Here is a 19,564-nt window from a genome sequence, read left to right on the forward strand (position 1 = left end):
CTGTATAAACACTCTTTAAAAGAAATTCTGATTATATTAATAGCTGTACTTTAAAATTCTTGAAATCTATGGATGAGGTGTTTTACACAAAGAGGGAGCACTTATATAGTGTTTGACCTTGCAACAATGGAACAGTTAGTGCTAAAAATATTAGTCAGGGACACGGATAAAAGAGAATGTCTTGTTTGATCACTCTTAGATCATTACTACAGTTAATCGCTAAACCCTTTTGTTCTGAGGCTACCAGCTATGTATATTTGTAGCAAAGGAAGTGCTTAATTCTGTCTCCCATAAAAGTAGCAGAAATGGGGTTATTTTGGTCAGTCATTTCTTAACACCTAGGCTTTGCAATGACATTTGAAATGTTATTGCAAACTTGAATCTACATCATGAATAAAACGTGTTTAAATGTTTCCCCTTCCCCTGCCATCCTGGCATTTTATTGTCCAATTTAAAGGGACAATCCAGCCTTCTTACAATTTTTTTTTTTTTAATTTTGATATCTGTAATTTCCTCCTTGCTGGCCTTTCTGACACTCTCATTGTATCATCATAATGGCCTTTAAAATTATCTTCTTCATTTGTTCTGCTGACGTTGTTGCCTCCTCCTTTTGAGTCCCTCCATTGGCTTCACCTTGCTTGCCGCATCAAGGGCTTAACTTTTCATTGTTACCTTTTGGGCAACACACAGATCCATCCTGGCATAGGTCTCGGGTCTTATTGCTTATCTGATCTTCTTGTCCCCAGCCCCTCTACTTCTCCAGTGATGATAGTCTTGACCCTTGCATATCTTCTCATATCAATGCCTTTTTACATGCTGAGCCATGTGAATGGAATGACATCCTGCTTGGTCCAGAGATCCATTAACTTCTCCTCCTTATTTGACTACTTTCTAAAAGCTTATTTCTCCTTTGTTGTCCACCAACTTTTGGTTCGTAATAATTAGGACCCTACCAAATTCACGGCCATGAAAAATGTATCACGAACCATGAAATCTGGTCTTTTGTGTGATTTTATTTATTTATTTTTTACCCTATACTATACAGATTTCACAGGGGAGACCAGCATTTCTCAAATTGGGGGTCCTGACCCAAAAGGGAGCTGCAAAGAGGTTGCAAGTCTATTTTAGGGGGGTCATGGTATTGCCACCCTTACTTCTGCATTGCTTTCAGAGCTGAGCGGCCTGAGAGTGGCGGCTTGTTGGCCAGGCACCCAGCTCTGAAGGCAGCACCCTGCCAGCAGCAGCGCGGAAGTAAGAGTGGCAATGCCATACCATGCCATCCTTACTTCTGTGCTGCTGGTGGCAGCAGCTTTACCTTCAGAGCTGGGCTTCTGGCCAGCAGCTGCCGCTCAGCGCAGAAGTAATGGTAGCAGTACCGCACCCCCCCTCTCTCCCCCAACAATAATCTTGCACCCCCAACTCATTTTTGGGTCAAGACTCCTACATTTCCAACACCGTGAAATTTCAGATTTAAATAGCTGAAATCATAAATTTATGACTCTTAAAATCCTATGACCGTGAATTTGACCAAAATGGACTGTGAATTTGGTAGGGCCCTAATAATAACACACAAACAGAAACCTGCAGTTGCTGTCCTAGGTTTTTCCAGTGATTCGTACTATCTCCTGTTATGGGGGCATGGAGTGGTTTTTCCCCCCCCTTGTACAGCACAAAGCATCTTGGGCTTAGGTATGAACACATGGGTTTTATTATGTTAACATGCATTTAAACTACTGAAACTGGAAGAATGAAAACATCTAAATTCTGTTTGTGTGAATTCTCTTGGTTTTACCTCTTGCACTCAGTTCAGTTTCAGCACTGAGTACACTAGCCAATATCATTTCTGGCTCATGCACTGATACATTGTGCTTCAGGGGAAATGTTTAATTCTAAACAGAAAATATTGTAATAGTATTTTTAATGGAAATGTTTCTAGTGACCTTAATCAGTTTTTTAACCCTGTGGTTAAGCTTTGTAACTTTTGGGCCAGAAGTGTTTTAACATTGTGAGATCTGTCATTTTAATTCACTCTTTCCATATTAGTTTAAATTAAGGTTTCAACTTTGTTTAAAAAAAAAAAAAAAAGAGCCTTTGACTATTCACTATGAAATTAACATAACTTTAAATTCAAGTGTTGAGAATCTTATTTTATGGAAAATATCATTATTTCTAAACTATTTTTCCTAGTACTATTGTGTACTGTTACTTCAAAAATATGTGAGACCTATGTTTTGTGTACAGCACTGGGAGCCTCTGAAAATCCTGTTGAATACATGAAATCAGAGGGCCACTCCAAAGAATCTATTGTGGGGGCTGGAAAACTCTGCTTGTTGCATATCTATATTAAACAGCAGCAATGGAGTATTCAAAGTATATTAAAAAAACTGTCTGGAGAACTTGCAAATAAGAAAACTGCTGCTTTAATCCAGTGTGTAAATGTAGTTTCTTGATATTATGCTATGAGTAGGTGGCAAGGTGCATCTTTTCAAGACAATATTATGGTCTGCAATGTCTTAGCAGAGAGGATGGAGAGGAGAGAGAAAAGACATGATTGATACAGAGCAGATAAAGAATAGGATGATGTAGTGTAAGAAGTCTTTTTACATTAGTCTGACTTATTGGTCTGACACTTTTTTTTTCCCCCCCCCCCTCTCCCCTTTTCCCCCCCCCCCCCCTTTCAGGGGAGAGCTATGTGTGTGGTTCAATAGAACCTTTCAAAAAACTGGAGTACACGAAGAATGTAAACCCAAATTGGTCAGTGAATGTTAAGACAACATCCACTTCCCGTGCGGTGCCGTCTCTTGCCACTGTCAAAGGAAGTCCTTCAGATACAAGAGAGAATAAGGATTTCATTAGGCCTAAACTGGTCACCATCATCAGGAGTGGTGTGAAACCACGTAAAGCAGTCCGGATTCTGCTTAATAAGAAGACAGCACATTCATTTGAACAGGTTCTTACTGATATAACTGATGCCATCAAGCTGGATTCGGGAGTGGTTAAACGCCTGTACACACTGGATGGAAAACAGGTAAGAGATTTCATCCTAATAATCTCTAGAAAACCCTCTTCTCCCCCCTCCCCCCAAAAAAAATTAATGCAGAGGGCAGTGAGTCTTGTCATCACTTTTAGTAACTGATACGGTAATTAGTTAATTTTGTTGCAATGGGTACTCCATGTCTGGTGTTCACTGCTGGTCTCCTGAATAAGGTTAGTGTACATTTTTTAAGTTTGAGGTTTGGGTATACTGATTAATACAAAAAGCATAATTTTAGTAAAAGCTCTTTTCAGGAACAGTTTGCCACTTTGCCTCAAGGGATGGTCTGGTTATTTATGCGTGTTTGTAGCTCTTAATCTGCCACAAATCAAATTTGCTATGCTGGCTTTGAAAATGTATATGTCAGAAAGCCAGAATGAAGGACATGATACTAAAGTATGCTGAACTCATTTCTTTAACCTGTCTTTTTTTGTTTCTTTTCTGTAACAGCATTATGAATCATTGTTCTTAGTGCTTGTAATTCTAACCGAGGACACATCTCATTGTATTGAACAGTAATATATTTGCATATAAAATGTACCTTTTTTTACTTTTGAAGCATAATTTCACAGTCTAAACTACCCTATTGTAAAGAAGAGGTTACAAGTTCAAAAAAGGTGGGTGGGAACTTTCCCTCAGACAGAGAGCGACATGGGGCCTGTTGATCCATGGTGCTCAAACTTGTCAACGAATCTCTTCCAGGTGGTCCAAAGAGCTGCTCCTTCATCATTCCGAAACCATATATATTCAAGCAATTGCTAAATGTAGCCCGATCAAAACGCTGTTCAAGTTCTAGAGGCTTTTTTTGACCAAGTAAATATAAATGACCACTCTCTTCTGTGTAATGTGCCCTATTGGTTTTTTTTTTTTCTTTTGATGTAAATTTAATCTTAAAATATTGAAGAGGTAATAAACTCGCAGGAGGACAGAGGCAAACTACAGTGTGACCTGAATCAATTAGAGCAACGATGGCTGCAGGTAAACAAGGGGAGATATGGTATTTTACAAATGTTAACTCTTACCCTGAGGAAATAGCACAGATACAAAATGTAGAGATAAAATGAAGCAGAAAAAAACATTGCATTTAAAGTCTCCCTCTCTCTTGCAATAATTAGTGTCCAAATATTTTTCATGTAAGCATGCCTGTAGCTGACAGGATTGTGGGAGACGAGACTGCCTGAGAAGATTTCTATCTTGAGAAGCCGTCCGGTTCACAATATAAGTAGATGTTGAGGAACAGCACAACTTCATTGCCATCTCCAAAAGTCCAATGTACAGTAGAAACATTTCATGTAGAATGATTAGCACCTTTTTTTTTCTTAAGTTGGTAACTCCGTGAGACAGTACAGAGTGGAAAAGTTGGATGGTGGAAGTGAGCAGCTGTAAGAAAGAGGGTGACTTCAGGGAATGGTAATGGGAAACCATATTTTACCTCAAATAAGGGCCAAGTCAGTAGTGGCTAAAAGCCATTCCCATCTGCAGGTTAATAACCTACATGTGACACTTGCATTGGTGATCGAAGTCCAGCTCCTAGTTTTTAAGGGTGCGCATCTGAAATATCCATCTTGCAACTGATTTGCTGGTAGTCTTGGCAGAGAAGACCAAGACTGACTGTACGTGGCATTCAACCTGCCCTGTGGTCCCTCAGAGTTGAAGCACATGTGTGAGGAATGTAGCATAACTGCTGTCCAGGGTGTACTTGTTTTGTGACATGAGGCAGCATAGTTTAAGAATGTCTACTCGTAAACTGGTATGGTGACATAGCTGCTGTAGTGCTTCAGTGTAGACACTGTTCTCCCTTTGCTGTAGTTAATTCACCTTTTTGAGAAGTGGAAGCTAGACTGATGGATGAATTCTTCTTGTCAAGGTCACAAGGCAAGTGTCTTAACCTCTTGATACCTCCTGTTATACCCTTTTGTAAAATATTGTACTTGCCCATCTCACAGGGATGTTGTGAGGGTCAATTAATATTTGTACAGCACTCTGAGTGCTTTATAAAACATTATATAAATGCTGAGTTTTGTAGCACATGGAGAAATGCAGTCTGCAGGGGTATCAATCCAGTGTGTCTTGTCTTGGTAATGAGTTCATTTAAAGTTTTTCAGCTTATTTTTTAAACTTGCTTCAAGGAAAGTGCTTTGACTCCTCATATCCACTCTCTTCTACAGTCCACACTCTTCAGAAACACAAACAACAAACCAAACAGAACCCTAGTCAAACTCTTTCCTCTTGTTTCTTAGAATACTTTGTGCCTTCTTCTGCAATCAGAGGTTTGAAATAGGACTGGCCTAGCTGCCAGACATAAGAAGACTTGGATGTTTCTAACTGTGGTGATATCACAGGTTGGCTGGATTCCTTGTCAAGCTGTGACATCTGAGATGAATTCAAATCAATGGTGTTCCTGAGAGATTCTACGTCCAGTTCTTAGCCAGTAAACCTTGTGGCTATTAGAGCCTCCTTGAAACTGGTGCCCTGACAAACATGCCCTTATCTATCTATTTTGTTCTGTTGAAGTAGTATCGTCTACTTCCTAACCCTTGTAGAAAGTGCGGGGGGGAGGGAGGAAGAAATTATGCCCCACTGTCTGTAACAGACTGTCTGCAGAGTGGATAAAGCAACTTAACTAATAAAAAGGGAAATCAGGAACAACTTGTTGGTCACCTCTGTGTAAGGGGAAGCTATTGTGTCAGTCTTTCCACCCCCCACTCCGCTTCTCTGCTAGGCAATTGCTGCTCCATTACTCTGCCAAAATCCTGTTCTCCCATATGGCATTAGGAGCGTGATAATGGATTTCTTTATTGCTAAACTCACATTGTGAATGATTACTGGGAGGAAATCCATGGTAAATCCAAAATGTTTCCAGTAGTGCATACAGTTGAAGACTTCTTTTAGTGGTTCTTGTTGGGAAGGATCTAGAAAACTCTATACTATCCCTTCAATATGCAGCTAAGTCTAACAAATCTGTGATTAGATCTTCCATCACTAATGTAAAAAACAGCAAAATTGTAAAGCTCCTTGAGCCAAAAAAGTAATTTTGTATAAGGATAAGGGAGTAAGGCTCTTTTAGGATTATTCTGAAATTTAGCAACAAAGAAATTCTTTATGCACAGTATTTCCTTGACTTTTCTAAAAACCCATCAGATTATGAAAGGACCACATATGAATTGCCCATCCACAAAGGTTTCTAACAAGAGTCCGACATACTCTTAGTGTTGGATGCAGGCACCTCCCTTCCACCCCGCCCCTTTCTTAGTGTCACTACAGGCCTGCCACCAGACATGAACAAAGAAGGTACATTTCTCCACCTTGTTTTGTTCACCCCCAGCTGAATGGCCCCATCTTACTTAATATGTTACAGAATAGTTATTGCCTAATTGTCTCCATAAATGCAGTATTTAAGTGGTAGCCTTTGAAAATTTTAGAGATGCTGGATTTTGAGGAGTTTATTCTTGGGTTGAGAAGGGTAGCAAAGCTGGAAGTCTGGAGGCCATTTATGCCCAAGAACCTAGTTGTATAACTTTTGTAACATAGGGGACTCTCTTCTTACATCTGTTTTTCCTTTTCTCCCCTTGGTTTTGAAAACCCTAATTCTTGGCACATAACACATTTTCAGTTCTGTTCAGGCCACTCATTGTTCCTCCTTTGCAGCACTCCTTCTGTGGTAGATATTCCTGTTTACAAAGATGGAGAAGCTGAGGCACAGAGAAGTGAAGTGACTTGACTTGCCTAAGTAGGATCAATGGGAGTGCTGAGATTGGAAGCAAGTGTTTCCAGTTATCAGGCCTATTAAGGCATTTACCATAGTATTAAGTGTGGTATACCTAGTGCTTCGTTCACTGAACCAGGTTACTACTTCTGATTGAATAGTCTGAATAATAGGATTGTGGGAATTTGGTTTTCCCCATCTCTCCCAAAAGGTGTTGTATCAAGAAGTATTGGGCAGCTACACAAAGTGAAATGTAACTGCAATAGTGTAGAAAAGCACAAGTGTGGGGCACAAGGCTAAACTGCCAAAACAGCATGGCTGATGTGGATACACTGCACCATTGGTCCGTACTATGGTGCAATCCCCATCAGTTTGGCTATCAGTGGTTCTCTGGTGTAAAACACACCCTTTGAATGTCTCGCTGGGATTGATCATATTACCACAGTGATGCTGATTTTTACCTGACATGTGAGAATACTACTCCTCTTTCATGAGTGGAACTGTCTCATCCTATAATGATGATGATTGGGCGTTGAGGGTGGGGGAGACTTGTGTTCAGATCCCTAGATCTAGATTAGGGTGACCAGATGTCCCAATTTTATAGGGACAGTCCTGATTTTTGGGCCTTTTTTTTTTTTTTTTTTTTTTTTTTATATAGGTTCCTATTACCTCCCATCCCCGTCCCAATTGTTCACACTTGCTGTCTGGTCACCCTACCCTAGATACTTTTGAAAATCTTCTTTCCCTGTCTTCTTCCTCTCCCTCGTCCGTCCCCCCCCCCATTAATCTTTTTAATACTATTGAAGTTAGCCTGTTTAGGTGATCTTAAATTTTATTTCCCAGTTGCCAACTACACTATATACTATGCGAGTAAAAATCGTTATAATGTGTCTGTTATAAAAATCTAGATCATGAAGACATTCCCTCTTTCGTGGTGGTTCAGGGCCTTTTCAGTTTTGTTACACTAAAACAAGTGTGCAGAACATTAATCAGTCTAGTACAGTATCTTGACTCCAGCAGTAGCTAATACCGGACACTTAATGAAAGCGAAGGTCCCATAAATGCACCTACCTGTGCAGTGCTTAGCATCCTTTCTTACTTCCCTAGGTGTTCAGCTTACATTCTGAAACATGTTAAGTGCTATCCAAGTTAAGATAATCTCCCAATAATACAGCCACATGTTGACTATACACTGCCTAAAATAAAAATTTGCTCATCTTTTGACCCAAGTTTACAGTTCTTTTATAAGAATGTGGTCCTTCTTTTACCCATCAGTTTTCATTACCCCTTCATAATTTTTGATACTGCAGTCAAGTGCATCTAACTTTTTTCCTTTCCAAGAAAAATAACTCTAGTTTTTCAGTTTATCAATCCCATTTTTCTTTGTTCATTGTCACTCTAGCTTTAAAATAAGGAAAAAATGAATGCAGGTCACAATACATCAACACCGAACAGTTCCATCATTAGAAAACTTGTAACTTACATGTTATGTCCAACTTAACTGTGTCTGAGCATCCAATTTGGGGAGGTCTTGGTTTTTTTAACTCCTGGTGCTGTGCATTGAAGAGTTGTGTTCAATACCATTATATCTTCCCCAATCTGCTTTTGGAGGAATGTACAAGTTCATAGATTCCAAAGCCAGAAGAGACCATTGTGATCATCTAGTCTGCTCTGTGTAACTCAGGCCAGAGAACTTATCTTGTAGAAAAAAATCCACTCTTGATTTAAAATTCCTCAGTGATGGTTGAGGGCCCATCAGCATAAACTCTTTGTTTTTTGGAATGTGTGCCCTGTGTATCCATCCTTTCTGACTGGGGTGGTTTAAGGCTACAAGGTCCCTGCTTTACGCTGTGATATCCCCAGCAAGCCAGTCTACCTAACAGTGCCTGTGGTTTGTTTTCTCTTTGAGGACTTTGAACAGTACATTGCCAACAGTTACTTGCTTAGAAAGAGTTGTGTTACCTTACATTGTTAAGGTAAAGGCATTACACAGAAAACATGTTAAAAACCATAAACTGATTTAAATACACACTAAGCATACTAGGAATCACTCATCAATCTCATGGAGCCCTAATAAGTAGGGCACAGTTTTTCCAACCCTTCCACAAGGGTGGGAGTCCCTCTTGCACAGAAGGTTCCTGTCCAATGGCTGGATCAGAAAGAAGGTCCTAACTCAGTTTACACATAGCCTTTTTAATATCAAAAGCCTTTTCTTTGTGTTCTGGTTTCTGAAAAAAACGGTTTTTGAACTAGTATATGCAAGCCTCTTTCAGGTGTTATATCTCTCTGGAGTGTTTTTAACGTAAGTGATTTACCTTAATCATCTCCCTCCCTTTCCAAACAGAGAGAGACTCAGGTTTTGGTTCCTGAAGGAATTGTGATAACTCTCCCTGCTGGAGTTGCTTACAGTCCCTGGCCCACAGTAATACATAAACTTAATATAATATTGACCCCAAAGGTATTGTTTGGGATTGAAATATGTTACAAGCTTGTCAAACTGTAGCCTGATCTTTCAGAGCAGAGAGGGGAACAAATCAATAATGGAAATTGTAAATTATGCCATTTAATGGAAGGCCAATTTAGGTCTCTGATTTGGTACCACTAGTGAATTCTGGTTGATGATATGAAATTGCTGGGTCATGAAAGGCCTCTGTGTATCCACCATTGCAGACAAATCTTTGAGCATGTGTGTCTCAGACTAGAGACAATAGTGGGTTGTTAAAACTCAACCATCTATTCATGTTGAAGCACTTTGAGATACTATGTTTCCTGGGAAACCAGTCTGGATAAGATGGGGGAAGATACTTCCTCCTCTTCTTGTCTTGAGGGAGTGGAGGAAATGGAGAAAGTGGAAATTTTCCCAAGCAGGACATAAACAGAGGTGACCAAGCAGGAGGTTATAAAAAGACTCACCAGGGAAAGACGTGGACAGCCACACAGGAAATTTGGGTGGGGTAGAGGGGATGGACTGGCCAAGATCAGAGGAGGAGACCTGGGGAAAAAGGGCTCTCTGTTTCAGAAACCAAGCCATGCACTAAAACATAAGGACCCTGGATGGTCCCAGACAACTTTGACCCTAGGCTAAAGAATGCTTTGGAAAGATTAGGAAATGGAGGCAGAGAAATGCATATAGGGTTTATTTATTTTTGTATAGGGGTGTGTGTGTGTGTGTGTTTAGAATCCAGTGCAAAGTCTGTATATGTTATGTGATGCATCTTATCACGTGTCCCTGAGGGAGTGTAAACTGCAGCCGAAGTGCCTGCATAGCTGAAGTTCTTGGGGTGGGTGTCTTCAAGCTATAGGGGAAGTTTCAGTACTGGATCTAGGGGCTGGGCAGGGGACCAAATAGTCATAGCTCTCATGAAGGGGTGACAGAAGTTCTGCACCTCAAGAGCATGCCCATAGGCTATAAGATAGGGATGGTGCTAGGGCCCTTTTCAGACTCTGGAGGCGTAAACTCAGAGGAACCAGTGACTGGATCCCCTCTTGGCAATCTGGTGAGTGGCCAAGAAGGGGTGGTCAGCTGGACCTATGACAAGGGCCTTGCCAATAGAATATATGGCATGGCTTGCACTCGAAAGATTATAAACCTTAAATGGAATGCAGTTCTCTGTAGCAGATTTTGCTGAATATTGTAAATCACTTTAATTCATGGAATAATCTTAGAAAATGGGGATGGATGCATAATTCCAGAAATATGGCACGTGTAGCCAATGAAAATCTGAATTGTGCACATAGAAGCAAGAATTATCAGAGGGCTGTCATTGGCAAGATTTTAAAAATCTCTCAAATTATTTGTATTCAATTTCATTTGATCATATTGTCCACAGTAAATTTTGGCCAGGTTCATCAAAGAAGGGATAAAGATCTGGTGGACTTTGTTTGTTTTTTATTTCTGATGTAGACCTGCATTGCTTGTCTGTCAAAATACTGTTTTAGTTACCTTGCTTTGTGTACTGCTTTCCACAGAAAGGAGGTTTTTTCACTTCCTAGGATGTGCTTAAATGTATACCAAAGAAGTCACCGATTAGATAACACTATGTAAAGTTTTAAAAAGTATTCATCCACGATCCTCAGTGACTGCTCTTCTGTGCTCTGAAATGTCAGTTCACCTCCTGGCTTTTTTGGATGTATGAAAGACAGTTGATCAAATATGATACGTTCATTGATTTATTTTCATAATTGTTTTCCCACTCCACTTAAGATGTGTGATTTAAAATGAGTCCTTGCTTTAAAGATATTGGCAAAATGTACCAGTGTGTCTTATGTATGATCTCTCGAGTGCTGTAATGCTAACATCTCTGCTACGCTGCAGACAATTACAGCTCTTCTGGTGGACCAGAGCCAAAAAGGATGTTGCTCAGGTTTTATATAGAGTCTAATCTTGTCATTCTCAATTAAGAAACCAAATGTAGACTGAGATGGCTACTCTTGGTGAGGACTGAGGCATTTTGGTGAGGCAGTGTGTGGGGAAGATTGCACTGTTATTGCTTGTGCTATAGTTGTTTGGAAGATGTATTAGTGTGGTAGCACCTAGAAGCCCCATCCCTGGACCAGGACCTCTTTGTGTTGAAGATTGTCTCTGCCTCAAAGAGTTTATAATGTATAATGGAAGGAAGTACTAGAGGATCACACTTCATTGCTTCTGTAGAGCTCATTGCATGCACCAGGGACTCTTTGCATTCCTCTGATTCCCCTCAGAAGCTCACTGTGTGCCTTATTTAGGCAGATTGCAGGGAGTCCGTGAATCTCCTTCTTCCTCCATGGCAGATACTGAGTCCCCTTCTTTCGCCTTTATTTCTTCTGCCTGGAGTAGAAGTCATTAGAGTTTTAAAATGTTGGCCTCTCAATTGGGAGAATGGGCAGGAGCTAAAAAGCGGGTATTGTGATGGTGGTGGCCATCAATCAGCTCTTTGATCTATAGATGATTTCAGGGTTGACACTTCTGTGTCTGCTAACCAGATATCAGGTTCTTCTGTGATCCTCATTTTCCCCTTCCAGTTGTTTAAAAACCTCCAAGGAAGGCGATTCCACCACCTCCCTAGGTAATGCATTCCAGTGCTTCACCACCCTCCTAGTGAAATAGTGTTTCCTAATATCCAACCTAGACCTCCCCCACTGCAACTTGAGACCATTGCTCCTTGTTCTGTCATCTGCCACCACTGAGAACAGTCTAGATCCATCCTCTTTGGAACCCCACTTCAGGTAGTTGAAAGCAGCTATCAAATCCCCTCTCATTCTTCTCTTCTGGAGACTAAACAATCCCAGTTCCCTCAGCCTCTCCTCATAAGTCATGTGCTCCAGACCTCTAATCATTTTTCTTGCCCTCCGCTGGACTCTTTCCAATTTTTCCACATCCTTCTTGTAGTGTGTGCGGCCCAAAACTGGACACAGTACTCCAGATGAGGCCTCACCAATGTCAAATAAAGGGGAACAATCACATTCCTCGTTCTGCTGGCAATGCCCCTACTTATACAGCCCAAAATGCCATTATCCTTCTTGGCAACAAGAGCACACTGTCGACTCATATCCAGCTTCTCGTCCACTGTGACCCCTAGGTCCTTTTCTGCAGAACTGCTACCTAGCCATTCGGTCCCTAGTCTGTAGCAGTGCATAGGATTCTTCCGTCCTAAGTGCAGGACTCTGCACTTGTCCTTGTTGAACCTCATCATGGGGTGTGTGTGTGTGTGTGTGTGTGTGTGTGTGTGGTTTTTTTTTTTTTTTTGGCCCAATCCTTTTAATTTGTCTAGGTCCCTCTGTATCTTATCCCTACCCTCTAGTGTATCTACCACGCCTCCCAGTTTAGTATCATCTGCAAACTTGCTGAGAGTGCAGTCCACACCATCCTCCAGATCATTAATAAAGATATTAAACAAAACCGGCCCCAGGACCGACCCTTGGGGCACTCCGCTTGAAACTGGCTGCCAACTAGACATGGAGCCGTTGATCAATACCCATTGAGCCCGACGATCTAGCCAGCTTTCTATCCACCTTTCTATCCAGTCCATTCATCCAGCCCATGCTACTTTAACTTGGCGGCAAGAATACTGTGGGAGACCGTATCAAAAGCTTTGCTAAAGTCAAGGAATAACACATCCACTGCTTTCCCCTCATCCACAGAGCCAGTTATCTCCTCATAGAAGGCAATTAGGTTAGTCAGGCATGACTTCCCCTTGGTGAATCCATGCTGACTGTTCCTGATCGCTTTCCTCCCCTCTAAGTGCTTCAGAATTGATTCCTTGAGGACCTGCTCCATGATTTTTCCAGGGACTGAGGTGAGGCTGACTGGCCTGTAGTTCCCCGGATCCTCCTCTTTCCCTTTTTTAAAGATGGACACTACATTAGCCTTTTTCCAATCATCCGGGACCTCCCCCGATCGCCATGAGTTTTCAAAGATGATGGCTAATGGCTCTGCAATCACATCCGCCAACTCCTTTAGCACCCTCAGATGCAGCGCATCCGGCCCCATGGATTTGTGCTCATCTAGTTTTTTCTAAATAGTCCCGAACCACTTCTTTCTCCACGGAGGGCTGGTCACCTCCTCCCCATGCTGTGCTGCCCAGTCCAGCAGTCTGGGAGCTGACTTTGTCCGTCTGTGAAGACCAAAGAAAAAAAAGCATTGAGTACATTAGCTTTTTCCACATCCTCTGTCACTAGGTTGCCTCCCTCATTCAGTAAGGGGCCCACACTTTCCTTGACTTTCTTCTTGTTGCTAACATACCTGAAGAAACCCTTCTTGTTACTCTTAACATCTCTTGCTAGCTGCAACTCCAAGTGTGATTTGGCCTTCCTGATTTCACTCTTGCATGCCTGAGCAATATTTTTATATTCCTCCCTGGTCATTTGTCCAATCTTCCACTTCTTGTAAGCTTTTTTTGCGTTTTAAGATCAGCAAGGATTTCACTGTTAAGCCAAGCTGGTCGCCTTCCATATTTACTATTCTTTCTACACAACGGGATGGTTTGTTCCTGCAACCGCAATAAGGATTCTTTAAAATACAACCAGCTCTCCGGGACCCCTTTGCCCTTCATGTTATTCTCCCAGGGGATCCTGCTCATCTGTTCCCTGAGGGAGTCAGTCTGCTTTTCTGAAGTCCAGGGTCCATATTCTGCTGCTCTCCTTTCTTCCTTGTGTCAGGATCCTGAACTCGACCATCTCATGGTCACTGCCTCCCAGGTTCTCATCCACTTTTGCTTCCCCTACTAATTCTTCCCTGTTTGTGAGCAGCAGGTCAAGAAAAGCTCTGCCCCTAGTTGGTTCCTCCAGCACTTGCACCAGGAAATTGTCCCCTACACTTTTCAAAACCTTCCTGGATTGTCTGTGCACCGCTGTATTGCTCTCTCAGCAGATATCAGGGTGATGCAAGTCTCCCATGAGAACCAGGGCCTGCGATCTAGCAACTTCTGTTAGTTGCCAGAAGAAAGCCTCATCCCCCTGGTCTGGTGGTCTATAGCAGACTCCGACCACGACACCATCCTTGTTGCTCACACTTCTCAACTTTATCCAGAAACTCTCAGGTTTTTCTGCAGTTTCATACAGGAGCTCTGGGCAGTCATACTCCTCTCTTACTTACAACACAACTCCCCCACCTTTTCTGCCCTGCCTGTCCTTCCTGAACAGTTTATATCCATCCATGACAGTACTCCAGTCATGTGAGTTATCCCACCAAGTCTCTGTTATTCCAATCGCATCATAGTTCCCTGACTGTGCCAGAACTTCCAGTTCTCCCTGCTTGTTTTCCAGGCTTTTTGCATTTGTGTATAGGCACTTAAGATAACTCATCGATCGTCCCTCTTTCTCAGTATGAGACAGGAGTCCTGCACTCTCTTGCTCGTGTTTCCTCCCAGGATCCCATTTCCCCACTTACCTCAGGGCTTTGGTCTCCTTACCCCGGTGAACCTAGTTTAAAGCCCTCCTCACTAGGTTAGCTAGCCTGCTTGCGAAGATGCTTTTCCTTCTCTTCGTTAGGTGGAGCCCGTCTTTGCCTAGCACTCCTTCTTGGAACACCATCCCATGGTTGAAGAATCCAAAGCCTTCTCTCCAACACCACCTGCGTAGCCATTCGTTGACTTCCACAATTCGACTGTCTCTACCCAGGCCTTTTCCTTGCACAGAGAGGATGGACGAGAACACCACTTGCGCCTCAAACTCCTTTATCCTTCTTCCCAGAGCCACGTAGTCTGCAGTGATCCGCTCAAGGTCATTCTTGGCAGTATCATTGGTGCCCACGTGGAGAAACAGGAAGGGATAGCGATTCGAGGGCTTGATGAGTCTCGGCAGTCTCTCCGTCACATCGTGTATCCTAGCTCCTGGGAAGCAGCAGACCTCTCGGTTTTCCCGGTCGGGGCGGCAGATGGATGACTCAGTCCCCCTGTGGAGGGAGTCCCCAACCACCACCACCCTCCTCCTCCTCTTGGGAGTGGTGGTTATAGAACCCTCATCCCTAGGACAGTGCATCTTTTGCCTTCCAATCGGTGGAGTCTCCTTCTGCTCCCTTTCCTCAGATGTGTCATCTAGTCCACTCTCCGCATTAGTACCTGTAGAGAGAACATGGAAACTATTTGCTCACCTGTATCTCCATTGCTGGTACATGGATGCTCCTCTTTCTTCTTCTGGAGGTCACATGCTGCCAAACTTCTTCACCATCCTTCTGTCCCTGCTGCGCCTCCTCTGAATCTTCAGAACGTTGTGGCCGTAGAAGCATCTCCTGACGTCTGTCCAGGAAATCTTCATTTTCCCTTATGCAACGCAGAGTCGATACTTGTTTCTCCAGACCTCGAATCTTCTCTTCCAATACAGAGACCAGCTTGCACTTTGTACAGACTAAGTCGCTTCTGTCCTGTGGAAGAAAGACAAACATGGCACAACCTGTGCAGGTTACAACAGCTGATCACTCACCTTCCATATCACCTTCCTCCTTAAGAGCTTCCTCAGCTGTTGCAGTAACTATTCAGAGAAACCCGCTGATGAATGCCTCAGTGAGCTCTCCCCAGGCGAACTCCCTCTGTTAGCCTCTGCTGTTCGCCGCTTAGCTGGTTCGCTGCTGACTGCCCTTTGTTGATCTTTATGGGGAACTCCTCCCAAGCATGAAAGGCTGCATGGGAGAAAGCCCAAAGTGCTTGTTTGAAAATCAGAACAAGTAGGTGATGAAGGCCAAAGACACCGTGGGCTGGTTGGAGGTGGGACTTGACATCTTGATAAAGTATAAAAGATGATAGGTAGGGTGTGGATAGTGAAGGGTCTTGAAGAATTTAGTAATGACCTTTCACAAAGGAAAATGACTTCTCTTGTAAATATACACCATGATTTCCTCATGCTGGGAAAAACTTTACATTTCAGTAAAAGGCCAGGAAGTGACATTGGAGGGTTCTAGAAGGTTCTTTGGCAATTGAGAATGCCATGGTGTGAAAGCAGAAGCATGATGAATGAGCTGACTTCCCCTTCTGGCTTCAGGAGGCTGTATTGGTGGTATGTTTGACATTGACTAACCATTTTAATTGTTAATAAAATAAGAGTTCCTCTTTTAAAGGAGTAGACAGATGCCCATTCCTAATTGAAAACAGTGAGTGTGTTCATTTGTCTAATTTTGGTTCTTATTAAACCAAAGCTGACAACTATCCTGGCTCTTAAAATCTCTCTCTCAATTCCTCACAATAGGAGTTTCCTGGGCTGCTAATTGGCATCTCTTATGAACTGTAGGCTTATTTTGAAAATTAAGAAGAGAGAATTGTGTCTTCAGTGACCTATATATTGACTTTTATGCTGTGTAGAAGAGCAACTGTTATAATTTGAACCACACTGAAGGTTTGCAGATGAACTTTTATCATGAAATGTGTAAAGGTGTATTCTCTTGCAGTGGATGTTACTGTACCGTAAGGGCATCCAGCTATTCATCAGGGAGTCTTTATGCAATGTTTCACTTTCTTAAACACAAAACACACAAACCTGAGCCATTGCTAACTCAAAAAGACTATAGTCCCTCATATGCCATAAGTGTGACAGAAGGTTCTTCACAGAAACAAGTGGAAACTTTAAGAGCTTTGAGAGGTGTTTAAAAATAAATGCCTTTTTTCCATGTTAGGACTTTTTTTTTTTTTCTTCATTGAAGGCACACAACGAAGGAGATGTGGAGTGTTGCTGAAGACTTTGATTTCTTATGTAGTTGCTTTGCAGACCTCTGGTTAGAAATTTTTTTTAACAAGAACAAAAAAAGTAACCACCCAACCCCAAAATCTGTCTCTTCCCCTCCACCCCCATGCTATTGATGACTCTTTGTATGACATTGTATGGCTATGCTATTATGCCAAAAATTGAAATAAACTTACTGCTCCAACCATTGAAAAGTTAGCAAATATACTGCTGAGTGACACATGATTCTAGGAAGCACAAAGAACGCGTAGTCTTCATCAAACTTGGATCTTTCATGATGTTTTAAAATGGAAGTAGTTTTTTCAAGTGTTTGATCCTCACCCCTAAAAAATCACATGAGCATAGTGCGGTGAATAACTTGACTAAAAGAGACCTTCTTAAGACTGAAAAGTACTCCTGAACTTTTAATATATATGCTGTGTTCTTAAAGGCTGCCAGGAGACTTCCTATGTAGTTTGTTCATTGCAGTTAATTTCCCCCCACCCCCAAAATGTTTTGAAGTGCTAGTTGCTGGTTAGTAAATCTTTCCACGGGTACAAATAACACAAGCCCACTTTCGCAAGATGATGTAGAACAAACAATAGGTCTGTCAAAATGGCAGAGGATCTTTCCTTAATTTGTAGTCTTCTCTTCTTGTCTTGTGTATTTTCCCTCCTCCTCTTCATGGACCTAAAATTAGATAATTAATGGTGACAAAAAAAAAACTAACCAGCTCAAAATCTTTATCCGCTTAATCTGCAACTATTAGTTTATTATTTTGATAACCGCATTTTCCAATGTGAAAAGCCTCTTGGACACTTAGTTATGCGTCTTTCATAAGGGAAAATTACAAAAATTGAATTGTTTTTAATAGGCAAAACTCTTTTAGCTCAGCACCGCATTTATAGTTTAGTTTAAAAGTCAGTTTTAATTTTTAGTGTGGTAAACATTTTAATTTTGTCGCTTGATTATTATGTACATTGGTTAGGCTTTGGAAAATCTGATCTAAAAATCTGGCTGTGTTGAGCAGGACCGCCCAGACGGGAGGGCAAGTAGGGCAATTTGCCCTGGGCCCCACAGGGGCCCCCACGAGAGTTTTTCGGGGCCCCTGGAGTGGGGTCCTTCACTCGCTCTGGGGGCCCCGGAAAACTCTTGTGGGGCCCGGGCCGCCGGAGCTTCTTCCGCTCCGGGTCTTCGGTGGCGGGGGTCCCCTACCGCCGAAGACCCCAGGCCCCCTGAATCTTCTGGGCAGCCCTGCCCTATGGCCACTGCTGTGGTCCTGCACACACCTATGCACATGCTTAACTTTATTACTATCAGTAACCCCCTTAATTTCTTGACAGTAAAGATAAGTCTATGTGTGAGTGATTGGAGAATTGTAGCAGTCAAAGGGAATTTCCAGTGACAGGAATAAATAAAGGAGTATGTACTGTTGTTTCATACCATATTTCTGTCTCAGCAGACTTGAAGGCCATTTTGGTGATGCCTCAGAAAATGGAGGGCTCCCTTTTATAACGTCATGATAAAGCTGTTTTCTGGGTTTTTAATAGTCTGATAATTGGTAGCCTTGAGCAACTGTCTGGGATAGCAGACAGTGTATTGATGTCTGCATGTGAAATATTTTGGCACTGCACCATCTTCTGTAGCTGCAGGAGACTAAAGCAAAATGACTCAAATTTTGTCAAGGGAAAAGGCATGCATTGACTCAATGTATATGTGGATTTTTTTTAAAAAAAAATTGTGTGTGGGGAAAATTTAGATGTGGGACCAGATTTTCAGAAGAGCTCCGCTCCCAACAGTCTAAGCACTCTTGAAAACAGGGCCTATTGGGTCTATGGAGTTTAAGGACATTGGCTGGACAACATGGAGAAGCTTGTTCTATTTTTACTGGGAATAAACATGAAGGCTGCAGTGCTGATGAACTCATCATGTTTCAAATGCACTAAACTGAATTTTGGTCAATACAATAGAACTTGCATTTGGTTTAGTTAGCACAGCTCTGAACCCTAGAGTTTGGAATTGGATGATGTCGCAAATTACAGCCATAGTGGTCGTTATATATCCTGGAATCCAGAACACTGTACTCTGTCTCTGTAGGAGTGATGATTTCTAAATGAAATCTGCCATGCATGTCTGTTTCAGAAGAACAGATCTGTTACCTTACTCTGTGCATCCAATATCATCACTCTCTAAGGGTTGGATCCTGCTCTTCGGGACTTCAGTGGGAGCAGGATTCGACCCTAAAGTCGCAGAGACCATTTTGGTATTATGTAGTCCTTGAATTTTCCCTGTATATCACCAAGTCAGTTCATTCAGTGAACTCCTAGACTTATGTCTGCCCTATAATTTTTTTCTTTTCTAAGCTTTAAACTATTGTATTAAATCCTGTAGCAAGTGTTGCTTGACATAATCACTTTTGACTGTGTTCTAATCCCCTGCTGTTCTCAGTGCCAGTTGACATTTTGCCCCTGTGCAGACCCAATCAGATTTAGTAACTAATTAATACAGTTACCTGTAGGCTAAAATGCTCCCATCTTACTGCATGTAGAAAGTAATGCTCTGAAATAGGGCTTCAGATTTATTTTAAAACTAATGCATCTTTTTAGTAGTACCTTCCTGGTATAACTGTTAATGGCCACGGTGCTAGATTCGTCATACGCACTTCTCAATAGAAACAATTCCACTCCTAGAGCCCT

General features: G+C 42.0%; 1 protein-coding gene across 3 annotated transcripts in view; it reads left to right on the forward strand.

Annotated features, from left to right (window-relative positions):
- DCLK1 (doublecortin like kinase 1) overlaps nt 1-19,564 on the forward strand; it is a 348,042-nt gene that overhangs the window by 11,023 nt on the left and 317,455 nt on the right. For all 3 annotated transcript variants that reach the window (XM_034758612.1, XM_034758613.1, XM_034758615.1), the window contains exon 3: nt 2,682-3,028. In XM_034758612.1, the coding sequence (XP_034614503.1) occupies nt 2,682-3,028 (347 nt within the window). The remainder of the gene's footprint in view (nt 1-2,681; nt 3,029-19,564) is intronic.

The sequence above is a fragment of the Trachemys scripta genome, chromosome 1 (assembly GCF_013100865.1).
Source record: "Trachemys scripta elegans isolate TJP31775 chromosome 1, CAS_Tse_1.0, whole genome shotgun sequence".
NCBI classification, from domain to species: domain Eukaryota; kingdom Metazoa; phylum Chordata; order Testudines; family Emydidae; genus Trachemys; species Trachemys scripta.